The sequence below is a fragment of the Toxotes jaculatrix genome, chromosome 8, assembly GCF_017976425.1.
Source record: "Toxotes jaculatrix isolate fToxJac2 chromosome 8, fToxJac2.pri, whole genome shotgun sequence".
Classification (NCBI taxonomy): domain Eukaryota; kingdom Metazoa; phylum Chordata; class Actinopteri; family Toxotidae; genus Toxotes; species Toxotes jaculatrix.
Window position 1 is genome coordinate 29,539,100 of NC_054401.1, and position 13,261 is coordinate 29,552,360.

Genomic DNA, 13,261 nt, shown 5'->3' on the forward strand with positions numbered 1-13,261 from the left:
CCTGTCAGTGTCTTCTGTCAGAGATGAGAGGTGGATTCGGTTTCTGCTGCACTGCTCCATAAAGTTATGGTCACCAGTTTTTCTTACTAAGAAAATGTTCAAATATTCATATCCACAGCAGACCAGCATCCAGTGAAAAGTGTTATATAAAATACAAGATTTCTCCCAGTTTCTATCCATGAGCAGAACACCACTGAGAAATGTCTCATTCATACGCCAGTGGCGTATTCGTTTTGCTTTAAATATTATCTGTATGTAGCAGCAATACACACTGTTGATGTACTTAAAGTATATCTACATTATATATATATATATATATATATATATATATATATATATATATATATATATATATATATATATATATATATATATATATATATATCTTTCTCTCTCTTTTGGTGGAAAACAGACAGTAGCAAGATCTGCATCCAGAATGTCCTGTCTTGCGTTGTCGTTTCGTGTCCTTGCAGGGAATGCATCCTTGGGTTTCAAAGTGCTGTGCCAAGAAAAAAATTCCTTCATAACAGTGTTGCTGGTCTCATCTCCTAGGTCTGTCACATCTGTGGAGGGCAAGATGAAAATTTTTTGGTTAAGTGACAAACACCAAACTGGTTTTGTACAGCTTCGTCTCACAGTGTGTCTTATGACAGATCATGTCTTGCACATAAATGCTCCATGCAAAAAAGACAGGGGCAGAACAGGAAGTAGAAGTGGATTGTGAGGAGGATTGGGGGACAGGTGATCTAGGTCCATTTCCACCACCTGGTACTTTCTTTCCTGGATATAAAATACATTTGTCCAGTTAAAGAGTTGGTCTTTTATCTTTTGATCCCACAAACTTCCACCCCACCCACCACCACCGCTGAGTCCCCTCCACCCTCTCTCCGGAACACTGAACAGCCAGTTGGAATCAATCAGTGGTCTCTCCCCTTAGAAGTGTGTGTCTCACTAAATCCAAAGCAGTGTGTGGGGGGCCCTCAGGGGTCAGAGGTCATGGAAGGGGATGGGTCGGGGGAGATTGTGAAATACTGCCTTGTTAATTAGGGGCAGCATTCCCAGCACCTCTCTATTGGGCTTGGTGTTACACACAGGCAAGATGAAAAGTTAAACTCCACTCCTTAGTGTTTGAGTGAAATCAACACACGAGTAGAGAGATACTAACACACAAGCAGAATGAACACTCAGTCATCAGCAGCCCTCTGTCAGCATGATGAAATCCACTTTCCTCATAGGTACATAAATGTATCATCACTGGCATTTGAAAACTTTGTATCTCCAAGTTCGCTATTTTTGAGCTTCAAAAAAAAAAAAAATATGAAAAAGATCCACTCAGTTCCTTGTAATGGTATCTGGCCATGCAAAAAGTTTCTGGAAGGAAAGATTTATGATCTTAATTTGAAGTCCACTAACTAACTGTTCCCCCTAAAAGCTTTAAGCCTTATCTCATGGTCTTCATCAGGACCTCTCAGTATGAGTTAAAACTACTGAGCAAACTCTAAGAAAGTTTTGGGGGAAAAAAGTTCCTACTGTGTCTCTCACATCAAAAATGAATTTTCACGTTCAAGTTTTGGTTTGTCCAGAATTCTGCCCTCATGACAGGAAACAGGCAGGGAGAGAGATGGGATTGTGACATGCAACACCACCCAAAGTCAAGTCTGGGACACTGAGGTTATGTGGTATGCACCTTAACCAATCGGCCATATGGACGCTCTGAAAAATTATAATTTAAAGACAGCTTTCATTGGAACTACTTTCTGCTGAAGGAACAGTCCCACTGAGAGCTGCCCAGAAAAAAAAATTATGCATAAAGATGTTGCTGTTAAATTATTTTGGTGCCATTTTTCAGTATTTTGAGCACCACAAATAAAATAGCATCCATCTCTGTTGTATTAGAGTGGAAGTAAGTGGATAGCCAAAACAAAAGCCTGGATAAACAAAACACAAAGCTTCTGCAAAACCAGAGAAATACGGTAGAACACATTCTTAAAGGTTTACATACTGTTCCACAAGCTGGAGCAATTTTTAAGCTGTCATTGAGCTTAAAGCTTTTTCAAACCTTTTTTACAGCAGCTGTGTCACCCAGCCAAAACAAAGTAACAAATATTTCTTATCTCAAAATAAGAAAAAACTAAAAGATACAAGATTTTCACTCAGCAACTGCTTGTGATGATGGAAAAGTTTTTAAAAATGGCAAAATCATTTTGAAGATATATATATATTTCTGTGTATGAATGTGACTGTCTTCCCATAAAAATCACCACAGAGGTCGTTTGACAAAGCAACTTCTTACAACCCATAGTTCAGTTTTTTTGTTCTGCGACATCTAGCCGTCGTGTGAGACAGCAAAAGGCCCAAAACATTTTTAAGTTTAAGTGGCAGCAACCTCTAGTGCCCGTAGTAGTTGACGGTAGACGGTAGCAAAGGGGGAAGTCGGGTCTACTGTTTGCTTTCCATTTCAGACTGACAGTCACTGCTGTTACTTTTAAAAGCGGCCGTTCTAAACCTAAACTGTAAACCTAACCAAGTTGTTCTTGGTGCCTAAACCTAACCAAACATTTCCCATTGCATTGTCACATCATAAAAGTCACCAGTGATTTTTAAGCCCCTAGGAAAGGGTTTTATCAGAGGACAGGGACAACCCACCTATGTGGTCATTTAGGTTGGAGGACACATTGGTATGAACAGTAAATAATGGCTGCTGGTTACTTCATCAACACTGATGCAACATGGAATGTGTCAGTGTGGGTATTTCTAACCCTAACCCACACTTTTATGCATGCTGAATGTTGACAATGTTCAAAGTCTGAGCTGAATATCAGTATCATGCAACCAGAGACATGCCAAATCTTAAACATTCAGACTGGATTTAAAGAACATTTCAGTGGTATTCTCAAAATGTCATCAACCTTTAAAACTTAAGTGACTGTGGTATATGACAGAGACAATGCAAGCACAGGGAAGCACAGAGCTGCTTCATGCCCATCTACAAACACCAACACAACATCAGAAAGCAGGGAGAATCATGCATTTCTCAGCTGAAAATCCATCTATGATGGAGCTAGAGAGATGGGTAGACAGGAGGGGAAAAAGGGGGATTCACATTGTTTATCGTGCTGTTTACACTGAAGAGGATTTGTAGTAAACAAACCTGCAAGTTCTTTCGTTTAACTCAAGTTGCCTGGACTTGCAGTCTAATTGTGTGAATTTGCAGGAACATTTACAGGTGAGAGGGTCCTGCACAAACAAGCGTTTTCTTCTCTCTGAGCAAGGCGCACAGTGGCTGCAAGGGAAGCAAAAAGGGAGAGAGAGAGAGAAAGGTCTAAGCTATAGAGCGAATTCTGCAGAAAGATCAGACACGGACACTCATGCAACACCCCTAACCCCCCCACCCCCACCACCACCCTTCCCCCCACCCCACCCCACCCCCCACACACACACACACACACACCAACCCACCCCTCACCAACACAACTTCTGACAAAATGTGCACTGGTTTACACGGAAGAGGATTTGTAGCTCACATTGAATGTTTTAGCTATTTGACAAATAGCACCAACTCCAGTACCATTGCTCCCTTTGGCCTTTCGTCTGCCTTGTTAGAGCAGCTACACACTAAGTCTTGTGGCATCATGTTCATTATTTTAAATATAACCCTTAACGGTGACATCATCCTTACACTGACAGGTGTCAAAAAATCAAACCAAAAAAGCCAAAACTGTAAATTGATCCTGCTGACATCAAATGTTCTGCCCCAACATCCTGTTTCTGCAGGACCACAAATTACATCAGGAAAACAATCAACTCACTAAAGTCACTATGATCTAAGGCATTAATGAACTGCGTCTAATCTCAGTTTGCATTATTATTTTTGCAAATCAACATAATGAACAGAATTTTGAGATTGACATGAAAGAATCTTCGTTAGGAGCAAAGAAAACTCTTGATCACAGAAGACGATGATGCCAGGATTGCCCATCATCACTGCAGTACCTTAAGTCAAGCTGCACTTTAGTTTTCACAGTATCTGTTACAGTGCACAGCTTATGAGATGGAAGGCCACACCAGAGACACAACAAGGACAGAACTAGATATATAAGGGGAGTTGCTATGGGGAAACAAGGAACTATGCTTTGTCTCACTGAACTGATTTTCACCTCATACATTCAAGCAACAAGATCAATTCTGTATGGCCTTCTAGACCTTCTGTATGAAAACAAGAACAAAACAACCCAAAGCAGAACTTATCAGTGAAACTCTCAAGGCTATAAGGATATTAACCTGCACAAGCCACACGTCTGTACTTCTGTACATTGATTCCTGGACTGTAACACTGTGGCCATCTGTCACCTGAAACAAAAGCAAACACGGTAACAGATATAAAACCCCCATTAGGTGCAAAGGGCTGATCTCCCCTATTGATAAGAGTGGGTCAATTCAGACCCAAGTAACTCCTGTGGCATCCGTGTCATCATCTGTCTGAGAAAATAACCCTGAAGTCTTCTAAATAAAAAAAATGGAATTTCCTCAACAAACACTCCATCTTCAGTAAAAATCAAATCCTAAGACACAGCACCACTGATCATGTATGCACCTTTCATACTTTAATGACAAACAAACATGTGGACCTAACAAACATGTTCACCAGCCAAAAATTTTTACATCTTATTGATTTTGAAAAGGCTTTCAGCTGCATTTGGCATGAAGGCCTCCATTACAGACATCTACAATGTGGTATAACATGAAAAATATATGATCTGATTAAATCAGTGTATTTGGAAAATAGAGACAGTTGACAAATTAAACAAAAACTGGAAAAATGAGTGAAGAAACAGGATGACAATGTCTCCATCCACAGGACACAAGGGGTCATTGAAGAGTTTGACAAGTATGATAATAATGTGAATCATATGTTGTGTTCACAGTTTCCAGATCTCAGCCCACCTGTACACCTATGGGAGATTTTGGAGGCACATGTTAGACAGCGCTCTCTCAGTCCTCACAGTCATACCCACTGGGATAAACATCCTACAGAATCTCTATGTGCAGAATTCTGCAGATACATTTTACACATACAAAGAAAAACCACCAACAAATGCCCTCTACACCCTCCACTCCAAAGAGCTCCAAAACCAGGAGCTGAGCCCAGAAAAGAGCCCCCTATGTCAGCTGGTAGTGAAACTAACTGCCCCCTCTCAAACACACTCTTACCTGTTTCACAACACTGCTTTCCAAACACCAATCAGAGTAAAGCAAATTATTACACAATATAAAGAAACCTGTCTGAGACACTGAAAGAAGAAACTAAAAGCCAAAATAGATCAGAATGTTCTCTGTCCCTAAACACAGATGAAGTGTTAGAATATCTCTGAACTGTCAGAGACAGAGAGCAGAGGCAGATCCTGACTGAGTAAAGGCTCAGAGACACACACTGGCAACCAACAAGGAAGACACAACAAATCATAGCAACTCAAAGAGAAAACAACATGTGGTCAATGTTCCACAGGTGAGGCTAAGACAAAGATGAACTTCCTCCTCAAATGTGAATCATTCAATGAAATAAGGAACATTTACTTTAACCAGTTCAGCCCTTTTTAAATACCCATTTCTATGAACTAAATGAAAAATAGTCCCAGGACAAGGAGGTAGGACAAACCTTTCTGCCTGATACATCAACATGTGTTAAAATTACTAAGTGTATAAGGGAATAATATTATACATATATATAATTATATATATATGTATTTCAATCACAGTGTTGTTTACTTGTTCTTTGTGGTGAACTTGATAAGTTGAAAACATTGTTTTTGAAACTTTCCTTTACATAAAGCTCCTTGGAATTAAAAACTGAAGTAAAACAGCAAGCACTTTCCAGTGCAGCAGACAGCAGCTCCATACTGACCAAAATGGTTGCATGTGCAGAGTGTGTGAGTTCACATGGTTGTGTTCATGTGTGAGAGCAGTCCTTTTTTCTTCTTCAGCAGTTCAGTCAGTCAGTTGGTCTCTCCTTACAATGCTCTATAAGTTAATTATAGTTGCCTATTACTATAATTTAATGTGTACATTTTATTGATTAATACCATGCTGTAACAAAAAAAAAAAAAGTCCTGGTGCGACCAACTGAGATACCTCAACAGTCTTGTTGGTGTCTCTGGCTTTTGGTTCTAACCCCTGACAAACAGTGGAGAAGGCAGGAGAAAGACAGGAGACACCTGAGAAGATGCAATGACAATCACACTGGGTTCAATCAATATATGATCAGTTAAGTGTATCAGGATGTATGTCCCTGTAACTCACTGTTCTAATGAGCATGTTTGCTCTTCTCTTTACAGCATATCCACTCCACCCTACCACAGGGACCAGCAGCAGGACAGCAAGGCTGGACGTAGCTAAGCTCTGTTCAGGTCCATGAAAAACCGATTACCGATTTGATTTAACCAACATTATCCCATCTGTCCTTCACCAATCCATCAGGTTTTAAGCTACCAAGGCACAATTCAGCAGGTGCATGCACGCACGCACGCACGCACAGACACACACACACACACACACACACTCATCTTATCCAATGAAACAACCTGAGCTAGTGCTAGAGAAGCCTCATGACACACAGAAACACCATGCAAACACACACACAGCCCTATGTCAGCTGTGACAGCAAGTGAGTTCTCTCCACCAATGACGACACCTCAGCTTGTCTCCGAGCTCATCTTCTATTTACACCTCTAATAATAAAAATAGGTTGACTGTGTCACACCTGTTGCTATATTTAAACTGTGGAAGTAGCCAGGGCAGAGTGTCAGGTGCAGACAGCAGAGGGTGGTCTGAAGCTGACTGGCTATGCCTCAATCATTCATGCTGTTACAGCCACACCATAAAGCACTAAACCTGCTGCCATAAAAATAGCAGGCTCAAACTGTAAGACCCTGTAAAGACAGGTGGAAAAAATGTTATGAAGGCCCCTATTCTCTACCTCTATCACCTGGAACCACAATGGAACACCGGTACACTGAGCATGGTCAATTTTGTTTTTTGTTTTTTTTTATTTACTACTCTGTGTATTAATCAAAGTTGAAAGACTTAGTGCTGGGTACTGGAACCAAATGTCTGAGAAGTCAGAGAAGTTAGAAACAGGGGGAGGTGAAGACAGAGATCCTCTGAATGATTCTCATTCTGCTGTTAGCTGAGGCTGTTGTCCAGCCCGCTGCTTTTCACCCAGTTTGACTACACCATGTCACCAACCAGCATCAGACACGTTGGCTATGAACAAAAAAAAGCCCCGATTGTCTATTCCACTGTCAACCCAGAAACATCAACCCTCACAATCCTTCAGAGCAGATGACAGAACAAGAAAAAACACACATGTACTTACTATTCTTTGTTAACTTGAACATCTGGCTTTTGCCTGAAATAAAAAAAGAACAAATTTGTTAGAATTTTGCTTTTATTGCATCACTGTCGCTGTGTGTGAGAGAATGTGAGGTTGGCAGTCTCTTACCTGCACACACACTGTTGATGCTCTGTGAAACTTAAGTGAATGGTATGCTCTGATACCTTTGGTCTCAACCGCATTACCTTGAAGAGATACAGAGGACATAACAAGGCAAGGTTTAGATTCAGATAACCTAGAGTCTAAACATCACAGCCCTGACCGCTCTGTAACCCAGCAGCTCAAAGACACAAACTGTCTGTCACTGTACATCCATATACTTCTCCAGCTGACATCCATGCCAAACAGAGGGCCTTGTTGGAGGCACGGAAAGGCTTTGACCACATAGATGTGGCTGTAAACACACTGTGCTGGGGTAAACAACATGTCTGAGATGCTTTGCCTTGCTGCTTCACTTTCTCTGCTCTGCCACAGGATGAAGAAGCTGCATCATGAAGATGCTGTCATCACATGATCTAAGTATGGAGCTGTATGTTATCACATGACTGAATTTCCATACCTAGGTCATTATGACAACTAGGCCATCTCCATAAAAACTCCCCCCAGTAGTGAAAGTCATGAAATATAATTGAGAGCTCCACAAAAATGTTACTTAAATGAAAAAAGGGTTTACTTGAATTGTTTTGTTTCACCTAAGTACACAAATTACAACTTACACCTCATAAGCTTGAACAATATTGCTGGCAGGAATAGCTTATTATGAAGTGCTAGCATGAAGTCCCACAGTGGTCTAGGAATGATTCAGGAGTTCAACAGGTGTTGATTCTGGTCCTCTCCCAGACTCACCTGCAACGTGATGTTGCGGCTTTCCGTTGGTACACACTCCAGTGCTTCGTCACTGCAGCAGCCACCACAGCGCTTGAGGACCACACAGGAAGGGATGTAGGTATGCTCCGTGTCCTCCGGATACTCCTGGAAGATGTCCACCAGCATCTCCCTGGGCTGACACATACTCTTGGTGAGGACTTCGGTGAGAGGGATGGCTGCAAAAAGACAAGAGAATCTTGAGAATCTTTTCACCATCAACATTACCACCATCATCCTTATAACCAGTGAGAAAAGTGATGATGTATTAACATCTTGTCTTTTTCAACATTAAGCACTTGTTAATCATTTAAAAAGCCATTTCCTTCCTAAGTGTCCAATATCAACATAAGTAAGCAAGCAAGCAGTGCCACAGATGTGTGGCCTGGGAAGCAACAATGGCACTCTTTGTACCACAGACTTAATTCTTAAAAAAATCTTAATTCTCTTTAATAGAGTCAGGGGTGAAAAGAAGACATGAAATGTTAGATGATGTTCTCATACAAAGCAGCTCTCAGTCTAATCTACTTCAGGTGAGGTCCACATATAAACTATGTAGCAGGAAGTTTTTGACACTTCCTCTGCAAAACTGTAATTCAACACACAAGCATCAGAAATTATTCGAGGTTCAAGAACAGAAAGATCCCAGTGTCAGATGGAAGTCTATAACACCTCGCTGCAGACATAATGAAGCTGACTGAGGGACTTGCCTGCCCTCACTGTAGTTCGATCCCCTGTGCAGCACAGAGTAATCCCTCCCACAGTCCACCAGACTGGGTTCCCAGCAACCCCTGGCTAACTCCTGACCCCTGGTTTGTCAGAGCAGTCGTAACCTCAGGCACTGTGGCGCCAGGCTTCACCTCTGACATGTGAACCCAGGAAGCCCACCCCTGTGCAGGCGCTGCCCCTGGACTAATGCTACAGAATGATTTTCCAAATCCCACAGGATGGATCTTTGAGAATTTAATTTTCAAAGTCTCTGATGCAATGTTTCACCTACCCTGCCCACTGGATGTCACATTAATTTAGATTAGGCATGTGGCAAGCTGCTTTTATAGACTGGTGAGTAAATCCTCTCACGTCACAGTGCTGTTGAGACATGAGGTGCAGTTTTGGCTCCAGAGTGAAGTGGCCAGTAGACATGTGCAGCTAAAACATGCACACCTGGTCCAGGACCAAGAGCAGCTGGAGAGAGACTGGCTGGGTGGATCTGGTTCACAAGACTGTCAGCAGACTACAACGTCATGCCAACACACTCAACTGGTTCTACCTCCAGACCAAGGTTGCAAAGACTTGCTCCATCTTACATCATCCTTTAACCAATCCTTCTGGTGGTACTCCATGTTTCTATTGTCAACAAATCTAATAACAAGACCCAAACCAGCAATGAAAGTCTCCTACTAACAGGTATAACCTGATACATCTCTTTCCTCTGTGACACAGAGCTCCATTCTTGTCCAGAAACTATTAAAACACATAAGTGAGCCACACAGTTAGAATGTATTTGTGAGGTATTGTATACCTTGTTAGTATGAACTAATGGGCTTAGAGGTGAGAGTCACAGGCAGAGGACGTAAGTCAGAAAATATTGAGATACTGTACATTTCTGTGAAATATTTTGTTTTTAAAAAAGGTGTTAGTCTCCATTGTGGCTGAGGTGAATTCAACAAATCGTATCCATAAAGGTTCATAGCTCTCCACGAGGAGTAATCAGGCCACACTCTTATCTCAGTGTATACGACAGTGTTTGACAGGTGGTGTGATCTCTGACAGTGTGGGTGTGTGAAGGTCAGTAGCGTACAGATGGCAGACTTCCTGCTCCTCTACAAACACTAACAACCACAACCTGCCCTGTGATGCTGCTTGTAGTGAGTAATCTGTGTCTCCATTCACCGAAGAACAGCACTGACCTTGGCCTCAGCACAACAGTGTCATTGTCAGACAAACATGAGTGAACCAAGTCTGACTGTCTGCTCATGTACTGACGGTGTTCTTCCACCACAAACTAAAACAAAAAAACATTACAGCTGCAAATTATTGTGAAGGCCTGACAGATTTATGCTTTTTCTCCCACATTAACTCTTGTTTTGAAATCAACAGTTTTATGACAACTCCAAAGTCCCAGATGAGACCTTTCACCATGGGGAACTTTGATTCCTTTGTCTTTGTCTGCTCTGTACAGAAAAACCATTGTCAGCTAATTCTGAGGAACAAATACCACCTACACCTGCCAAAGCCTCAAATGTTTAAAGAAAATAATGAAATCTGCGGCAGAATAGATGCACACGTTTCCTCACATGTCCACTAGGTGCCCCTGTGGTCATCTGGTCTGCACACAGAGGAAAAGAAGAATCCTTTGAACTAGACATCTCACTTATAGAAAGAACACTTACCATTATTTTTACTCTTCTCCACTCCCTTGTTAATGCTGGCAGTCTGTAAGAGATACACGTCAAACCATGTGTTAAATATTTTGCATTTATCAAAAGGTCATCATCATAAAACTAATCATTAAACTGGATTTTTACTGTTCATGGAAGTATGGAAATGTTTTTATTTTCAGTTTTACAGGCTGCCTGTGAATAAGTACAGGCAGAAGCATCAGCCCTGTAAAGCTACAAACAGGCAGCTGGCGAAAAAGGCTTTCTTGCCTTCAAAATTAAAATGTTGCAGGCTTTTGAATGTGAGGTTAACCAAAAAAAAAGAAAATTAAATTTCAGTGAAAATTCTGAATACCAACTTGAGAACTGAAAAGGCTGACCAGTCTGCTCATACTGATTAAATTCCATGTTTACATGTTTTGATAGTCTGAAGATAAAGCAAAGCGCCACAGCAATTTTGCAACAATTGCCTGGTCATTGGTGCCTCACAGTATTTGTAAAACTGGGTAAGTTCGATGTCTACAGTTTGTGGTATTGGTGGTGTTATATTCTTTACATGTCACTTCTTCATAAGCAAAAAATGTTGACTTTGTTCAAAGAGCACTAATTTCAAATGAAACTGCTTGAACATGGATTAGTTTTATTTTGAAAGGATCAACCGGAACCGGCCTTTGTTTTGATCGTAAGAGGTTAACGTAACGAATCCAATCCCTGAGAGATCTCTGTTCACCTCATGTGGCTGCTGTAACCAGCAGAGATATTGCGTGAGAAAGAGGATCGGCCTGTGTGGGAACTTGGTTGGGCATCCTGCAGAGCGGCAGGACAGGAGAAACCGGGTCTCAGCTTCCACACTGCGGATCACCGTGCGAAAATTAATACACGGGGGCTGAACCCTGCGGTTGAACAGCTCAGACTGTCCACAGTTCAAACTACACTCAGGAAAGCGCGCTTCCAGCAGAACTCCATTCAGAAAGCTCTCAATTTAATGCACCTCCGAAAAATATTTACAAGCCATGGCATTAATATTGACTGAGAAAGTTTTGGGGAATCTTTTGATTTAATATTTAAGTCGGCATACATGTGATATAGCAAATAGCATTTACTCAGTCAAAATCCCAACCTTTAAGACTTAGTCCCACTGGCCATGACACCCAGTTTCATGGGCCGAGGAGAAACCAAATGTACGTTTTATTTCTACTTAACTAAGTACTTCGCAGTGTACAGAATATATACCGAAATTAAATGTCCGTCTTATATCATCAAAAGACACTCTTCTTCTTGTTACTTGTTTTATCAAGCGTTTCTCTGGGCACTTATAAAGCAAATCTTTAACTGACTGATTTGTAATTGGAGTCTGGTTTTGCTGAACAAAAAAAAAAAAGCAAAAAAAAAAAGGTTTCAACACAAAGGACAATAAAGACCAAAGCTTTTAGACAAACGGACAAACAGAGAAGAAAATGTTGATAGTTTACCCACACACTCATCCTGGGATGTATCTGTCCGACAAAAACTGCATTTATTCATACATTTGTCCGTTTACATTTATTGTAAATGGCCAATATTTTTTCCTCTGTATGTAAAGTCAGAACGTGAGCACAATGATCTTTGCGTAACACTTAAATACATGTGTCACCAAGCCCAAAATAAATGAGGCAATAGAAAGCGGTTTCATTTGAAAGGCACATGTGAAAGAGAACACACGTCCCTGTCTAATAATTGGAAACAGTATTAAGCACATGAAGTCATACACTCACCATTACAGTGGACAGGTAAAGAACCTCTGCCAAAAGGATTTGTACCAAAGTGACAACAAAGTTCATGGTTGTAATTCCGCACGATGAGTCTTGAAATCTCTGCGGTCGTTAAAGAGTCACAAATAAACAACAGTGACACGCACACAGTCAAAAATGAAAAATAAATATAAAAAACCCGCGGCAAATCTTGGCTATAGCGAAAACAAATCCATATTTTCCAGACGCATGTGACACGTTCTCAGAGAGACTTCCAGTGTCTCCAGGCAGTGCTCCGCTGGAAACCTTACCATGCAACAAGCCTTGCTCATCCACGAACAACGACACTATGATGGGCTCTTAAATCCACGCTGGAACCGGGACCTCAGCAGAGCGATCGTCCGCAAATGTCAGCAATAATGTTAAGCGGGAGCGGGAGACGGGCGGATCAGCTCAACAACTTTACGCACCGGTATGTCTCACTGCGATCATTGATCTCGCAGCTTGAAGGTGTGTAAGAGGAACAGCAGGCACTGTTCGCTGGTGAGAAGTGATGCTTTTGCTTTCTTCTCAAAGCCTCCCTTCGCGTTTCTTATTCAGCGTCTTCTCTGTGCTGTGCCTGGGCTTCTCCTCTCTCTATTAAGCTCTTTGGGGGAACATCGACAGCTGCTGGTCCCCGTAGAGGCGGGGATATTGGGAGGAACCAAAACCAATGGCAAAGAAGGAGGTGGGTGGGTTGGGGGGGGGGGGCGGGGGGGGCTCTTTTAAATTGTTGTACATGTGAGCACAGAGGGCAGGAGAGCAGCAAAGAGGTGAAACCAGCTGCAGATAAAATACATTGACATTATGAATATTCTAATTAGCGTGTTATATCTTGTAGCTATATTAAGAAGCTT

The 13,261-nt window shown here is 41.5% G+C and overlaps 1 protein-coding gene across 1 annotated transcript; it reads right to left on the reverse strand.

Annotated features, from left to right (window-relative positions):
* Nucleotides 1-393: 393 nt before the first annotated feature.
* Nucleotides 394-12,989, reverse strand: vegfaa (vascular endothelial growth factor Aa). Its single transcript, XM_041045431.1, has 8 exons — nucleotides 12,677-12,989; nucleotides 12,390-12,488; nucleotides 10,648-10,690; nucleotides 8,237-8,433; nucleotides 7,499-7,575; nucleotides 7,373-7,405; nucleotides 3,152-3,283; nucleotides 394-563 (listed from the first exon to the last, which is right to left on the reverse strand). Exons 1-8 carry the CDS (start codon nucleotides 12,695-12,697, stop codon nucleotides 542-544), a joined length of 624 nt encoding a protein of 207 aa, XP_040901365.1. The 5' UTR covers nucleotides 12,698-12,989; the 3' UTR covers nucleotides 394-541.
* Nucleotides 12,990-13,261: the final 272 nt, after the last annotated feature.

Excerpts from the sequence above, each read along its gene's own strand:
- vegfaa (XM_041045431.1), bottom strand. The coding sequence starts at position 12,697 with ATGAGCAAGGCTTGTTGCATG. Across the intron at positions 12,489-12,676 it reads TGAGCAAGGCTTGTTGCATG|AGATTTCAAGACTCATCGTG; the intron begins GTAAGGTTTCCA and ends TAACGACCGCAG. Across the intron at positions 10,691-12,389 it reads TTTACCTGTCCACTGTAATG|ACTGCCAGCATTAACAAGGG; the intron begins GTGAGTGTATGA and ends TATCTCTTACAG.